This window comes from Notechis scutatus, chromosome 5 (genome assembly GCF_049901735.1).
Source record: "Notechis scutatus isolate UNSWTSFEM ecotype Mainland chromosome 5, rNotScu1.2, whole genome shotgun sequence".
Lineage (NCBI taxonomy): Eukaryota > Metazoa > Chordata > Lepidosauria > Squamata > Elapidae > Notechis > Notechis scutatus.
The window spans coordinates 85934052-85951559 of record NC_142013.1 but is presented as its reverse complement, the minus strand read 5'-3'; the positions used below and the strand labels follow the sequence as shown (position 1 = coordinate 85951559).

At 38.0% G+C, this 17508-nt stretch overlaps 1 protein-coding gene across 2 annotated transcripts in view; it reads right to left on the bottom strand.

The window, feature by feature from the left end:
- RASA3 (RAS p21 protein activator 3) overlaps positions 1–17508 on the bottom strand; it is a 127477-nt gene that overhangs the window by 58067 nt on the left and 51902 nt on the right. For both annotated transcript variants that reach the window (XM_087967225.1, XM_026666743.2), the window contains 2 exons: positions 14434–14528; positions 552–628 (listed from right to left, as the gene is read on the bottom strand). In XM_087967225.1, the coding sequence (XP_087823351.1) occupies positions 552–628; positions 14434–14528 (172 nt within the window). The remainder of the gene's footprint in view (positions 1–551; positions 629–14433; positions 14529–17508) is intronic.

Below are 17508 nucleotides of genomic sequence, written 5' to 3'. Positions count from 1 at the left end.
TTATTGCTTGCAGGAGAAGTTGATTTACAAGTACTGCGCACTCGTGCAGAGCACATGCTCATCGAACCGGTTGTTATGCCGGTAGGATCCCACCCCTGCAAAGAACAGATTATATGCTGGTTAACATGCCAATTAAAGGATGTAATTCTGCTGCAGTTTGTAAAATTTAGACTTCATCCACTGTTAAGTTTACTTTTTAAAAAATGTTACAAACGGAAAAGATACATCCCTATAATATACGTAACGTGATTTGCAAGGTTTATGTAGCCCTAAAGAGTGTCTGGGGTCCAAAAAAATTATTTCTGGCTACTCTTGGATATTTTCTACTCACTCCATCAGACTAATAGTTTTTGAACCATCCAAAAAGATGGTTTTTCATATTCATGAAAAAGCTTGTTGACAATCCTGCTTGAGCCTTGAAACTGTTTGTACTTTTGCCAAGCTATTTGAAAGGTGTGTTCCTGTTTATCTTTGATATATATTAGGATACATATTCACGGTTATTGAAACAACAGTGTTGGTAAATATTATCAAACATCAGGGATACTTACCGTGTAGCAAGTTTATGGCAAATCACACCAGTATCTGTTATGACTTCACTTAGCCTCATTTCTAGATGGACCTTTCCCTGAAATGTAGAATTGCAAAAAATAAGACTATACGTATACAAATATGATTGGTAAAAAAATACAAAAATATTGAGGTTATTGATGGATAACATGAAATCTTGTAATCAATCAGCCTATCAAATAAATAATGGAAGCAGGGAAATCAACAACAGATATAGTTTCAAGACAAATAATCATGCTATCTTAGTTCAATAGCTTAAATTAAAATGTGATTTTTATCTGCCTCTAAATTGCTGTAAATTAAATATAAGAATTAAATGCTGTAAATTAATTATAAATAATTAAACATATGCCTCTAAATTGCCTGTAAAAGATTAAGTATAAATGACACTTGTGTTGATGATCAGGAAAAATCCACCTTCCCTACTGAGCCAATTATTATCTCAAGCAAAAAATTAAAAATCCAGAAACAGAGCACAAAGAATAGATTTTTAAAAATTGGATTTTATATTTCCAAAAATGGAAAACAACTACAGGATATACATGCTTCTTCTTCCCAGCAAATTCCCACAGAGTCTCTTATGCAATGTAACATTATGTCTCTGCACAACCTAGACTAGAGCCTAATCTGCATGACTAAAAATTCTCCATCCAAGAACATTATCATCTACAGACAAATTGGGGAGTTTTATCTATTTTCTCTGATGAAAACTTCTTGGACATTTTCCCCAAGCATTAAGTACATAGTGTACATTGTGAGAGCAGTTCCTAAAGGTAGATTATCTCAGACAAATGGATAGCATATTTTCTCTGTTTTTCGGTCTGGAAAAAAGTCTATTTGGTTAACTATAAAAGAATTTATTTCACAACTTCCATCCCTATATGTGATGAAACAGTATCTCATATATGAGTTTACCGTTTATTTAGCAAAATCCTCTGTGAGACCTGACAGGAGTATACTGCAGCATGTAAATGTCAAGTACTAGAGAGAAACTATGAAACTAGCCATAGAAATTAATTTTCAAAAGCCTACTGACAGTCATCAGGCATGGGACATGATGGTACAGAATATTAAAAAGCACTTTTTTCAAAACACCTTCCTTTTCAAAACAAGAAAAGGGAAGTACTATTATTACTCAGATATAACAATTATAAATAGGGCTGCATTCAAGATTTTAAACAACTGGGCTAAACAGATTTCAGTTTTAGTAGATTTTAAATTCCCCCCTTTTTTTTTTTGTTAAAAAAGCCACAAGCAGCCACCAGCACCCTTGGCTGATCTTTAAAAAGCTAAACTGGGTCAAACATAATTAGGAGGTCGGTCAGAAATTAGTGTACTAGGAAATCCCAAGACACCTGAATTGAAAAACAAATATTTTGGAAGCAGAGAGTAATCAACAATTTGGAATGCAACATAGATACAACCATCTAGTCACTGGGACTCAAGTTTGAATCAAGTGTGACTTTACTTATTTTTTCAAAACAGGTAGTCTTTAAAAAAAAAATTAAAACTTCTCAAAATAATAAATACAGGCACAGACATATGTGAAAAGGGAGTGGGAGGTTTATTGGATTTTCTAATGGGATTATAGTCTTGTAAACTGCACGGAATCATTGTGAGTTGAGTCATATAAATGTTGTTAATAATAAAATAATATAAATAAGATATTGCTAATTAGAAAAAATATGTATTTCCCACCAAAATAACAACTAGATGCCAAGTCCCACATTTAGGAAACTCTGATGTCCATCATGCTGCAACCTCTCCATCTCCATCATCAATTGTTTTTTCAGTAACTTGGAAAGATGAAGAAATGCAGAACGTCAGGAATAAGAAAACTCTGTATTTGTTGGTTGTTATCTGTTAAGCATAAACTTTTCTCCTGCAGAGATGTCTGAAGGATTGACAAAAAAGTAAAGATACCATCTGCAATAGGACAATTGAACTTCCATCAAGTTTTTAGGTGCCCCACAGCTGCCATCTTGAGTTTGACAACCTCTTCTGGACATCCCTTGTATAAAAAGATGTAATTACAAGGAAGATGGAAGGATAAATGCAATGCTTTCTCATCTCTAGTCAGTCTCTATGGGGGTAAAAGGGCAACACTTTTCACCAGAGGCCTTTTTGTGAAGACTGTCTGCAGGTAGTCCTCATTTATGACCCTAATTGGGATCAGAATTTCCATCATTAAGCAAAGTGGTCTTTAGACAAGCATTTCATGATTGCACTGCTTAGAGATAGGCAGATGGATTAAGTTCAAGTTGTAGATATGGGTCGGCTGAAATTGTAGATGTGGGTGGCCTGCCAAGAGCCCAAATTTTGATCACATGATGATGGGAATGCTATAACTTTGAGGAACAACCTATACAACTATTCCCTTTCCTTCTTCCCTGTGTACACCTGCCATACAAGAATAATGCAAGAATAATATTTGGAGAGAGGATTAAAGTTTGACATAATTTCAATTGTGCTTCTCTCCACGTGGCGATGACAATTGCAAACAATTACTAAGGCATTTCAAGGGTTCAAAAACATCATTACACTTTTTAAAAGTAATCTGCGTTATAACCATCTGAGATGGACATTGTAGAGATAACCTCTTTCAAAAACATGCCATTTTCCCATGTGACCATTTCCAGAATGAAAGTAGAACAGGAAATGCAATTGGAGTCTTGCTTTTCATTGTGTACATCATTATTGCAGGGTGAAATACTTCAGAATTCCATTTTAATTCCAGAACATGTCACGTAAACTGGGTTTTGTGGTTTTCTGAGAATCAAGCTTCTAGAACAATTGTAATTTGTAATGCTCTGGAAGTGGCCAACCCTAAAACAGTCAAAGGTTCACCTTTAGTTAAAAATCATTTTCTTGAGGTGCTTCTGCAGTTTTGAGGGGTGCCATTGCCAAAATTGGCTCTATTTTATGGACTTTTATCAGCACATTAAGACAAGAAGGATAAATAGTAAACATCTGAACTTAGCTTCATAACAAACTTTGACTTGCCTCCAAATTATCAGATTTAGGTCTTTCTCTTTTTTAATTAGATTAGGGTTAATGTCTACATTCAACCTTCTATTTCAATGTTGGCAGTTAATTTTCCCAAAAGACCACATAAGAAGCTAGGACTGTTGTTGAAGGCCACATCAATAGCTCCAGGCTGCATTACACCCACTTGCCTGCAAGAAAGCACTTCATTGAGGCAGCAGTAGGTGGCCGAGCCTCGGTCCACTCATGCGAAAATCACCACCACTTCCTCTAGGCAAGAGACAAGTGCTGCACGGGTGCAGAGAAACACCTTCTTGCCAACTGAAGGAGCGCATGACAACTGTGCAGAACTGGACCTGACTCAGCTTCTTCTCCTGCCTCTTGTGGTGTGCTTATTTGCATTTGATTTCTAATTTCCAAGTGACCCCACACACGCTGGACAGGAACAGCCAAAGGGGCAGATGTGGCCCAGGAGCCCTAAAATGTACAAGTCTATTCTACATTCTCTGATCAGATATGTGGTACACCTGACTTGTGCAAACTCTGAAGGAAACAAAGTAACAGAATAACAGAGTTGGTAGAGACCTTGGAGGTCATCTAACCAAATCCCTTGCCCAAGCAGAAAGCCATATACCATTTCAGACAAATTGTTGTCCAATCTCTTCTTAAAAACCTCCAGTGTAGGCAGGTTGTTCCACTGATTAATTGTTCTAAGTGTTAGGAAATTTCTCCTTAGTGCTAAGATGGCTCTCTTCTTGATTAGCTTCTATCCATTGCCTCTTGTTCTGCCTTCAGGTGCTTTGGAGAATTGGTTGACCACCTCTTCTTTGTAGCAACCCCAGAGATATCTAACACTGCTATCATGTCATCCCTAGTCCTTCTTTTCATTAAAGTAGACATACCTAATTCCTGCAACCATTCTTTGTAGGTCCCCTAATAATCTTTATTGCTCTTCTCTGCGCTCTAAGAGTCTCAACATCTTTTTTATATTGTAGCGACCGAAGTCCATGGATCCTCTATGGATCAGGCACAGATTGTACATGGCCTACTAAGCAGCCTTGTACGGCCTGTTTTTTTTTTTTTAAAGTCAGTGAATTCACCATTACATTGGGTCACTTAGAAACAAGGACATAAACTCAAGACACAAACAATTAATGTTTATCATTCTTTTTTGTTTTTCTGATTTTATTGCAATTTATTTGATTATTGGGAACAGCCAGAGATGTTGAAAGTCAGGCAGCATCCAAGTAACGATGAATGATGATGAGGATGACACATTAAGCCAATGCTGCAAAAGCCGTCAATCAATAATTATTTCAAAATGGTTTATTAACTGAACTTACTTGTCCTTTGCAAAACAACATTATGGTTTTAGCAAACCAGTATATTCTGCCCCTAAATTTGACCTATCTGTTGATCTTTTGGAGCAATTTGCTGCCAACAAGGCAGCTGACAGTGGTGGTTAACTGGCTAGGCTTCTTTGAATTACTGTTAAAACCACTGTGTCAAATCTTGCTTAAGGCGATGTTTTATTGTAGCTTAGAGGCCTGAAACCAGACTAGTGAGTCATGACCATGACAATGTGAGGTTCTTGCAAGCACATGTTCTGTGCTGTCTGCAAAAAAAAAAAAAAAAAAAATCAAATGAACTGGAGGGAAAAAAAAGATTGAAAGTAAAAGGAACAACATTACGAGGTCAGATAAACTGTGCTGGAGGCCGGAAATTTTAGTTTTGATTTCATTGAGACAACACAGCAAGGGGAAATGAATGAGACGAGGGAAATTTAGTGATTACATGGTTAATTAAATGATCGCAAAGAGAATGTATTCCTTGGATTTTAAAAAAAGATGCCAACTTTTAACTTAACTTGCTTATCTACTTGCTAGTATATCCCACATTTTTTAAGGAGCTCAAGCAACATTCCCACCCCCGTAATACTGTGACACTTATACAGCTGAAAGAGTGTTGGCCTATGGTTACCCAGAAAGCTTCCATGGATCTCCCTTGTCTTGCTCCAATACCCTAATTTTGAACTAGAGTGTAATTGCTGCCATAAATCAGCAGCAAAAACATTCTCAAGATTTCTCATTCTGGAAGAATATAATAAGTCTGAATATACAAGGCAGTTTATTTCTGCAATACATTTCTTTTTCCTCCAAACTTTTAAGTTTGGTGCTTCTTTTATGGGGCAGGGGTGGGATTCAAATTTTTTAACAACCGGTTCTGTGGGTGTGGCTTAGTTGGTGGGAGTGGCTTGGTAGTCATGTTATTGGCTGGGCGTGGCCAACTCAATATCACTCACATTGAGGCATGCATCTCCTCGCCTGGCCTTTCATGACTGTGGGGATGCTGCAACAGTTGTAAGTGTGAAAAATGGTCATAAGTCACTTTTTTCAATGCCATTGTAACTTTGAATGGTCACTCCACATAAGCAATGTACCAGCAAAGGAGGGGGAAAAAACCCCAGAGACGTTCCTGAGACAGGATGTCTAGTCCTGCCAAGAATGTAATAAGGGCTAACGGAGAGGCAGTTTCTGTAAGCAACACCGGAATGTTTCCTTCCTGCCTTCCTTACAGGATTAGGCCAGTAATTTCTTCTAACAACTGGTTCTCCCAACTGCTTAGAATGTTAACAACCAGTTCTAGCGAACAGGTGCGAACTGGTAGAATCCCATCCCTGGGTGTATGTACACTTTGCATTGTGATGCTAATCTTGCTTCCCTGCCTTTAATTTTCTGATCTATTTATTAAAATAAGGCACCGATTAAATTAGTAACCTACCACTGACATACCTCACTGCCTCGCTCCTCTCTTGTAAATTTAAATAGATTTAATTTACTAGTCATTTATTCAATTTGCAATGCACAGTTTCATTCGAAGGCCATATAAGCAATTAAAGTGGGTGACTGGCTGCTTTATGCCCATCTCACACAGGAAAAATACTAATAAATGTGCACATTCGCACCCTAGAATGAATGTGAAGATTCCAATATTGATTTGCAAGGCAAACTATTCCAGTGCATTCAAATGAAGCTGCATGCGTTTGTGTTGTAAGTTCTGTCAAAATACATTTCTGGAACTTTACTGAACAACGAAAATATTTTCAGACTTCCTCACTCTCATCACATGATTGGCTACTAATATACATTTCTCCACGGTTGCTTGGATTGGATTGAATCCACTGTAAGTCCATAGGAATACGTTAACATACTGAACTTAATGTCTGAACTGGCAACCCAAACAGAGTAGGTTCAAAAACAGGAGCAGAGCATTCTAATTAATTTCAGTTAGTAGGTCTGAACACTGCAAAGGTTGAAGGGTTCCTGAGCACAACATGTTTATAATGTAACATTTCTTACAGTTGAACGGGCATGCAATAAAATTTTTATTTCTTTGGGAATAGAGAAAACAAGAGCTATTAAAAAAACCTATTGTTTATTAGAGGAAATGGTCACACCCTTTTGTTTCCTGGGTGGGGAGAGGCTTGCCTGGAAATAGTGTTTTTTCACTTTCACATGGTCTGTGTGGGTTACACTTCAGCAGCACCCTTTCTGAACTCTGTAAATGATTAATTCTGCTGCTTGCTACTCGATACATGCAAATGAGCTGAGCAAGCATTGTTAAAGCAGCTACTGAATTATAGCCACGCTATTTGTTAACCATTTATAGACTCCTAAATTAAACTTCTCAGCCTGTGATCTGAAACTCATCCCATGAAAATGGGCTATCTTATGCTCTACTCTTACCATAAAAATGAGAATATATATTATCCAATCAGAAATATAAAGCATAATCCAAACATGATAGCGCCCAGTTGATATCCAACTTCTAAAACTGCAGAGCATTTTGGGGGCATGGTTAATAGTTAAATAGTTAAAAAACCTAAAACCTAATCCAATAGTTAAAAAAAAATGGAAGTGGGTTCATTGGAAATTATAATTTTCTCCTTGATTACTGTGTTTCTATGAAAACATCAAGTTACCTTACAATTCTGACAATGGAAAGTAAATTATTTTAAGATTATTCATTCCTTGGAGAATATTCTTGAAATCAAATTAAATCCTAGGGTTTGAGAGTATGGGTTGTACCATTTGTATAAACAGATCTGATTCCAGAGGTGCCCAGATGATATAAAAGTGTATGCAGTGACTTCATAATCCTACTCCATGCAAGGTTACAGATTATTGTGGCCAGATTGTGACCAATTCCAAAAAAGACGTTTAAAAATTCTCTTCCAAACACCGAGAAGCATGTTCTCTTCCACATTTTAGTTCATGGATCTACACTAATTCTGGAATTAACCTCAACATTTAGGCCTGGAGACAAAAAGGATGAAGACTAGAAGGACAGACATATTTTGGAATCCACATATGTTGAGTCTCCAGGAACAGCTGATCAGGAGGGCAATGCCCCATATGTGCCTGCAACATCTCACCTAATAAAATGTGAGCACTGGAATTGTATACAATAACATTCAGTTTCACCCATTGTTTTTATCAGTGAAAAGTCTATTTTGTGCTCTACCCACATCCTCCCTGCCAGTAATTAAATATGCAGGTGGCTGTTATGAACTATCCACAGCAGGCAATTTCATTTTGTGGGAAAGAAGAAGCAGGGGTGTTAAACTCGATTTCATTGAGGGCCACATTAGGGTTGTGTTTGACCTTGGGGAGCCAGGGAGGCATGGCTGGGGGCAGGACGTGGCCAGCTCAACATCACACGTGTGATCAAATGCCACTTTTGCTACTAGCTGCCCTGGAAACAGCAAAGGACCAGCCTGCGGTGCCTCTGCCAGCAAAAACAGCCTGGTAGGGCTCCATTTTTGCTGGCAGAGGCACTACTGGCCGATCCTTCACTGTTTCCAGGGTGGCCCCACAGGCTAGATCCAAGCACCTTGTGGGCCGGATCCAGCTCGCGGGCCTTGACTTTGACACCCCTGACCTAAATCTTTCAAGATTCAAGTCTTTGGAATCTGCATTTTTCATTTTATCAATAAATCAATCTAGACTTCATCATATCATTAATTCATTTTTAAAAATTCTATTTATATATTATGACTTCAGTATTATACAGATAATGCATACTTAATATTTTATGAATCCAATATATATGATGAATATCCCATAGTAGAGGAAGAAGCATAGAGGTTTTCATATGGTTATATTCTACCCCAGGGCTGTCAAAATGGCAGCTCACGAGTCAGATGTGTTACGTGCAGGCCATGCCCACCTTGGCTTCGCAAAGGCAAAAAATGTCGTGATACATCACAATATGTCATGTAACGTGATTGAGTTTGACATCGTGCTCTAACCTGCTGAAAAACTTGGCATTTTCTTGAAATGTCTCCCATCTCTCAGGTCTTCCAATATCTGGTTAAGATTTGCATCAATTTAGAATGAGCTCTAAACTGAACTGAGAGTCCATGTTAATAAGAATGGCCATCAAAAGAATAGAACATTTGCAGACAAGTAATAATTTTACAATTGAGTGGAAGAATTCTCATTGTAAACTATTTAATATTAATCAAAATCTTTCTTATTCATCTCAGAAGTGCCAACAGTATAACACAAAAAGCATCCATTAAATCTAGTTCGACGGTGACCATATGGATACATCCATACAGTTTTCTTATCAACACTATGGAAATGATTGGTACTGCCCTCTTTCAAGATATTTTTCTTTATTTCCTACTCCAAAATATAGATCCAGGGATTCTAATGGTTTCCATCCAAATAATAACTAGGTCCATGCTTGATTTTTTTTTTAAGGTCAGTCAAGTAACTAAGCAATTTTTATCATTAATGAGTAAGAACAACCTCACTTTGAATAATTTAATGGTAGTCTCACCAATCCTATTCCCAGCTCTGAAATAGCTTCCTCAGTGACAGTAAATTGGGAGGTAATTTATCATGTTTTCAACACTAAAGACATTGTTATTCTTTCAGATCTTTTAATATTATAAAGCTAACTGTGACAGAATACAATGGAGACTTCAAATTCTTTTTAGCTATTTTAGACTACACTCTCTATAAATTATTGCAAATTGCACATTACTTTGTTTAAACCACTGCTTTTAGATAAAACATTTTAGAGATATTTTAAATGATTTAAAAGCTACCAATAGGGCAATCTATAACTTTTCAGACTAAATATACCTAAATGATAAATACATAGTTTATGTATTTATTAACATTTTTACATTGCACAGGGTCAAAATTGTCCTTTCAATTCACAACAGAGATAAAACCATAAAATACAAGAATATAACATAATGCAAAAACCACTTGAAGTAAATATTTATAATCAAGCTCCAAACATAAAGAGGCTGACTTTTACAAAGCAAAAATAGAGGAAGTGATAAACGGCATAAAAATACTCTAGCATTTATAATTAGCATTTAAAATCCATGTCCTAAATAAGTACTTTTTTTGGAAATGTGCTGCAAAAATAGGAGTCATGCTGTAAATAATCAGCAGTCTCCAAGAAAGCAAGTCCCTCATCTGCTTGTATATCAACAATATAGTGAGTATTGGCAACACATAAAGGCCATATAAATATTGACTCACTTCACAAGGCAAAGGAGGTTTCTCATGTCTCACAGGAAAAAAATACGATGAACATTGTGTTTGCTTTCAGCTCCTGCTGTTATATTAGCAAAGTACAAGTCCAATTTAACACATATTAATAGCTATTACCACATATGCTGCAAAAATAATAGCTGATGGGGCTATTGTGATGTATCAGAACATTCGCATTTTATAAAGCGATTTAAATAAAATTGTTCCAAGGATATTCTGATTTAAAATCTAACACTGCAATAGACAAAGAAGATGAGATAAAAATAGGAGGCTCGGAGAGAAAGGGAAAAACGCTTCCCCACCCCCCCCAACAAAAATCTGTTTTTCATTCATTCAAATTTATTTGATACTTAAACCTAAATATTTATTTTATTTATTTATTTATTTATTTGATTTGCCAATTGTTTACAAGATAATAAGTATAAATGTATACATAGTTGTGAATACATGAAATGGTTACATATAAGAAAAATAAAAGAATAAGAGAAACAATAGGACAGGGACGGTAGGCACGTTGGTGCGCTTATGCACGCCCCCTACATATATATATATTCTAAACATTATTCATTAATTGTCTATAAAAATTCAATGAATTTGGAATAAATCAAAATATATTTCAATGGTGAAAGTAATTCAGGAGTTTTAGAAGTTAATGCATCTAAATCATGGGTGTCCAAGCTTTTGGCTTTTGTGGGCTGTTACACTGAGTGAAGAGCAATTGCCTAGGCCAGTGATCCCCAACCTTTCTTATGCCGCGGCCCGGTATCCCCAACCTTTTTATGGCGCGGCCCGGTACCGGCATTAGCTGGGCACCGCCATCTTTTTGATGAAAAAGTGCTTCCGGTGAGCTTTTCCGGTAGAAAGCTCACCGGAAGCACTTTTCATCAAAAAGATGGCGGCACCGAAAAGCTCACCGAAGCGCTGCCGCCATTTTTGATGAAAAGTGCTTCCGGTGAGCTTTCTACCGGAAAAGCTCACCGGAAGCACTTTTTCATCAAAAAGATGGCGGCGCCCAGCAAACCAGCGGCCCGGTAGGACTTGTTCCACGGACCGGTACCGGTCTGCGGACCGGTGGTTGGGGACCCCTGCCTTAGGCCACATATTAAATATATAATATATTTAATATAAGGTAGTCCTAGACATAAATTTCATTTAGTGAGTATTTGAAATTATACAACGGCACTGAAAAAAACAACTTATGACCATTTTTCACACAACTTCTGCAGCATCCCCATGGTCACGTGATCAAAATTCAGATACATGGCAATGGATTGATATTCATGACAATTGCAGAGTCATGTAATCCATTCAACAATCATAATACTAAGATGACAACTGCAGTGATTCGCTTAACAACTGTAGCAACAAAGGTCATAAAATGGGGCAAAACTCACTTAACAAATGTCTCACTAAGCAACAGAAATTTTGGGCCAAATTGTGGTAGTACATCAAGGACTACCTGTCATATAATAATGTTCAAAATTTAGATCTTGTGGGGTCGGATTACTAGCTGTCCAGGGCCGCATGTCACAGGCTTGACATGCCTGATCTAAACCAAATTGTGAAATCAGAAATGAAATTTAAAAAATTCAGTTTCAGAAAATCCAAATTCCTCTTAAAATATGGCAAACAATTTGAAAAAAAAAACCCAATTATCAATAGTATCCTTACTAGCCATAAATGTAAAAAAAAAAGGTACCAGCAATTTTGAGACCTAGATTAACCTAAATTTTATATTATTCCATCACCTTATCATGTGGCTAAGATTCAACTTTTCGTATCCCAATCTCTTTCAAAAATACCTTGCAGCTGTTAATGCTGGAAATACAGTAGAAATTTCACCAAATAAGATTGGGAAGGTATGCAAAGCATGACTTCCACAATTATTTCAAGAGACTTAATTATAGCTCCACTCTATATCAAATGACCAGGAAGGAGAGAGACTTAGAATAGCAATTTTCTAAGAAAATTCTCCCTTTCATACAGATGCACTAGAGATTTTTTAAAAAACCTTGGCAGAACCCTTGACATGACCTAAGCCATTTTTAATTCAATCCTTCTTTAACAGAAGGATTTAACAGGATTAAACAGAAGGATTTAACTTTAACAGGTTCTCCTCCTAGATCAAATTCTGTTCGAGTTTAGAGAGTTACCATGCTGGTTGATAGAGAATCCTGAATCCATCTATATAATTTATCTCCACCATTCCATTAGCCTGAAAAGAATAAAGAAGACCAAGCCTCTTCCAAGATATTAAGGGTACGTAAAAGTTTGTTGGCTTGATCACTTGCATTTTAACATATAAAAGTCCTGGATACCTATATCAATATTGTAATTTTTTTAAAAAAAATTAATTTAAATCTTTTCCCAAGAACTCAAAATATCACAAGTTTAATTAAAAATAATAATTATCTATAAAGATGACAATTTTCTTGGGTAATTATTCTAGGATATTTCAAATATTAAAGTCCAATTTTAACACATTTCAATAAAACCTTCCACCCCAAGCCCACCCCTGGCCGCCCCCCCAAGCCCAAAAACGGGGGGGGCGCGGTGCGCCCGGGGGCGCCTGCTGGTGGGGCCTCGAGCCCGGCCCCTCCCCGCGCCCCTCCCGCGCCGTGGCGCTTGGCGGCCACGCCCGGTCAGCCCCCTCCCCGCACCGGGCCGGGGCCTTGGCCAGGCGCCCCGTCTTCCCTTTGCTTTTGAAGCTTGCCCCCGCCCGGGACGGGGGAGGCTACTTTCCGGCGCCCTCCGCCTCCCGACCTCCTCCCCCCCCACCCCCCCCCCCCCTCAATCCACCCAGCCGGGGGCGCGCAGCGCCCCGCACCCACCCCACGGGGGGGGAAAGAACGAGGCCGCCCCCCCCCCCCCCCCGGACGGGCGCCACCCGCGCCACTCCCCGCCCAGCCCGGCCCGCCCCGCGCGGCGCCCCCGCCCCCCCCCCCCCCCGCCAGGGCCGGGCCCCCAGGGCCGCAGGGCCGCGCCGCTGCCCGCTGCGCGGGGGGGCCGGGCCACGGCCCGCGCGCCACCCACCGAGGCGGGGGTATCCCCCAAAAGCCGCCCCCCTCCTTCCCCTGGTCCAGCCCTACATTAGAGTATGGAAGATGTATGTGAGCAACTAAGTAATTCACCAAACTGTTACATTAAATCAGAACATTTTTGTATACAACATAATCAATTAAACATAAAATATCATTAACATATAATAACTGTTCATCCACATAAAGCATTTTTTGGTCCAAATGTTCTTTGACTGCCTCTTTAGAAGGTCAAACAAACCCATATTAAATTAAAAAGACATCTTTGAATCATTTTGATGGATGAAGAATTATTTGTAGTAAGCTTGGAAAATGAATCAGAATTGCATATTTTTAACCCAGTTAGTTACTGCATCATATCAAAGGCATCCCTTAAGACCAGGATTAATTTTCCCAAGGGGCTACCTGAGAAACTGGGACTGTTGTGGAGGGCCGACCAATGTAACCTGAATTGATGTCCTCAAACTCTGTCACTTCTCTTCAGGCTGTTCCAGGCAAGCGGACAGCAGACACAAAAAGCGCTTTCTCTCCTCACCCTCCAGCAAGCCGCAGTGCACATGGTAACTGCACAGAGCTAGACCAACTCAGCTTCTCTTGCCCTCTGCCGCACGCTTATCTACATTTGATTTCTAATTTACAATTGACCTCATGCAGCCCAAAAAGGAATAGCCAAATAGATGGGTGTGGCTCAGGTTTCCTCAAAACTAGCATTGCTGTCCCCCCCCCCCCAAACTGATACCTAAAATATCTATTAGTAAACTAATAAGTAATTAATAAACTAATAATTCACAAACTGTAAGGGAGTGGTCTTATAGACTTTAGGTAAATAAATACATTTGAAGCTGAGCATCTACATGAATGTGTCTAAGTGATCATTAGGTGATCAATTGATAGCCTTATCAAGTAAACTCCCAACATTATTCTATATCACACAGAATATCAGTTATAGGCAGTAGCTCCTATTTAACAAAAGTGAAACAAATTATCTAATTTGAGATATTTCCTCTTTCCACTCGGAAGGAAATATAGTGGTTTCCACTGATACAAATGCCAAGTTAACATAGTCTGTTTATTACAAGACAGCAACTTTTTATAAAATTAACTTCTGGGATAAATGTACAAATGTGATCATCCAGGCACTGACTGAAACATCTTCCATGCAGTTACCCTATATATTTTCAAAAATAATGGGATCCAAGAACATTTCTTTTTTAACTGTTACAGCCACCATAATCATAAAGACTATGAAGAGACAATCTTACCTGCACTTCTGAATCAGCATCAACATGTTGCAGTTGAAACCAAGTGTCTCGATTATGATATTTCTGCAAATCTTCCTTCAATATTGCTACTTTTCCTGAAAATAGATCAAATTGAACACATCATGATGAATATAAATATTGTTATATAACAGCCTTCCTTATTTTGGGATATACAGTATTACAACTGCAATTCCCTTCATTCCAAGCAAAAGTCTATGTTGGCTGGAAATTTCAAGAATTAAAATTCCAACATACTCTCAAGGTTCCAAATTGGGGAACTTACAATATATATTTTAGGTAAAATAATCTGTAAAATGATTTTGTTTTAGATGCTTTAGATACTAACTGTTCAAGCAATGTTTAAAGAGCAATTATGAAATCAATGAAGTTTACTAATAATGTTATACATCAAGTTTTTCATCTTGAAGAAAAACTTATTAACATTAGCAGTTAGCTTTCTGAATCCAAATATTTATCTCTAACAAGGCTCTTCAGCTGGGATTAGAGACCACAACTTTTATCTAGAATAATTGCATCAAATTACACCTGAAAAACTTGCCATACAAAATGAAAGTTTCAAGCGTGTTGAAAATTATTTCAAACACTTGACCTAGTGTTACTTAATTATATAAAAATGAATTTCACTTTTTATAACTTTTCTACAGATTACTCATATGATCAGAAGACCCAAATCATCTAAAAATTTTTATCAGGACTTGAAAAAGGGTTTGTTTGACAAGTATGTCAGGAAAACATTGTTGCAGCTGCTTACAATGCTCTGGATTTTCTATCAGTCTGAAAGCTACTTCTGTCAATTAATAAACTCTCTGAAAACAGTATGGGAAGGGAAATTACAATAACAAAAGCAAACAGGAAGATTTGAGAGGCTGCCTTGTACAGCTTTCACACAACCTGATTATTAATACTATGACAAAAAGTAAATTGTAAATCCTAGCCAATAGCATATTTACCCTTGGGCAATATTCTTGCTATACATAGTAGCATCTTGTTGATAGAAGGACATAGCATCACTCTATGTAAACATTCTGCTTAAGAAATTCTCATGACTGAATTCTGAATTTATATTTGCTACATAAATGAAAGCTTTGGCTTCTCATCTGCCCTCCTAGTTTGTAAATTAGGCCAGAAATAATTGTGCATCTGTCACATGAAGGGCACCCGGATAAGACTCTTTTATTCTTTCAGATAAGGGCTAAACGATCAGATGATGTAGCATACTTCCTGTTTTTAACTGAAGGTCACAGAGGCTGAACTGTTCGTTGCATGGCTGCTAAGAATTCTGTTGTTAATCTATTCTCCCAGTTCCCAGCATTTGGCCTAAAGCATTTTCAAAGCCTCCTTTCAATGTGCCATAGTTAAATCAACCCCGTCTCCTAGAAGTTGGCTTCAACTCCTACATTCAGGGACAGGGTCACAGAGTTTATTGGCCACCATACAACATCCAAGATGTTTTTCATCTTCTCCATCTAGCCTACAATCTTGGTACTCTTTGGAAACTTCTCACCCAAATATCATCCAGGCTGAACCCCGTTTAGCTTCTGAGCACCAACCAGTTCAGACAGGCAATGTCTAAATAGTCAAGATTTCAGTCCTTCTCTAAACCCTTCCCAATGTTTCATGGGATTCCTCATCTTTCTAAGCAGGTGTAAATGAGTGAAACTGCCTCCCATTTCCTTGGCAAGAAAACAGCAAAGGTAGATATTGTGAAGGATTAGTCCCACAAGCAGAAGAAAATTGATTACCCACCTTCATTATTTATATACCACCTTTCCCAATCCAGTGAGCTGGATTATATCCAGCTATATTATCTTGAATATAGCTGATCAGAGAAGACTGATTTAAAACTTATGTACAAAATTTAGAATATGTAACGTATTATTATGGTTAGTTGCACACTCAGCCAGATGTTTCGACTAGATTTGGCATTTTTATCCATCTATCAAGTCCTTCCCAAAGGCCTGAGATGCGCAGATCTTGTTGTTTGATGGTATTAAAGGTATCACTGCAGGGTGTAAGTTGTTCCAAGTAAAGCTGCCTTTTGCAATTGACTGATGGGGAATTGGGAGGTGGCAGTTCTTGGTCTAACTTACTTTCTATGATAGTTATGTCTCTCCACTGAAAACAACTAATAGATTTTGATTTGGCTTAGTGTGAGCTATCTCTCCTATCTATATGTTCTTTGGATCCAAGTAAAGACCACCCCAAAGTACAAACGGACAGTTTTGGATCCAGATATACAAAAAGATAGCAGATATATTTATTTATTGCTATTGTGAATTCACATGTGCCTCTTTTGCTGCACTTGGATACTGTTATATTTTCCATGTTCTGCACAAAAGGGCATCTAATATAAATGGAGAACCTGCCTCTAATAGTTATAACACCGAGATACAATATGCCTTATCAAGATTGTTGTTCCAGGGGTTCAAACACTGAAGTTGGGTCTGTGGCATGTGTATGCCTAAGTTGCCCTCCATTTCATGCCTGCTATTTATTGAATCATTTGTCGGCAAATCCTGTCAATTAACTCAGTCTTGGTGAGATGAATTTGTTAAAACACAGAAAAAGGTCAAGAGATATTTAGATATATCAATGGACATAAGCAGCACTATAAAAGTTTGGGATTCCATTTATTATCATAAATCTTGACTTTGTTAAGTCACACAGAGTGGTGGTCTCAGGCTGGCAGACAATTTTCAATCCATCCATTTATCCTGGATGATAGTGCCTTATATGGAAGGAAAACAAATAGATATATGGGCAAAATGTTTCTCTTTTTGGATGTCACACATCCAGGAAATAGTAACAAGCACTATCTGGGATTGCCATGGTGACTGGCTTTACATTATGCAAGCCTGTTACATCAAAACAAAAATAGAGGAGAGGAAGTGGGCAGCTTAATGTCAATCAAGCAGCCCAGAACAGCTGTAGATCCTACAACAATTTCAACCCTTAATAAATATAAAGACAGAGAACACAGTCTTACATTTCACAGATAAAGAGAAAAACCCTTTGGAAAGTTTTTGTAAACAAAGTCCAGTAACACAACTTTGC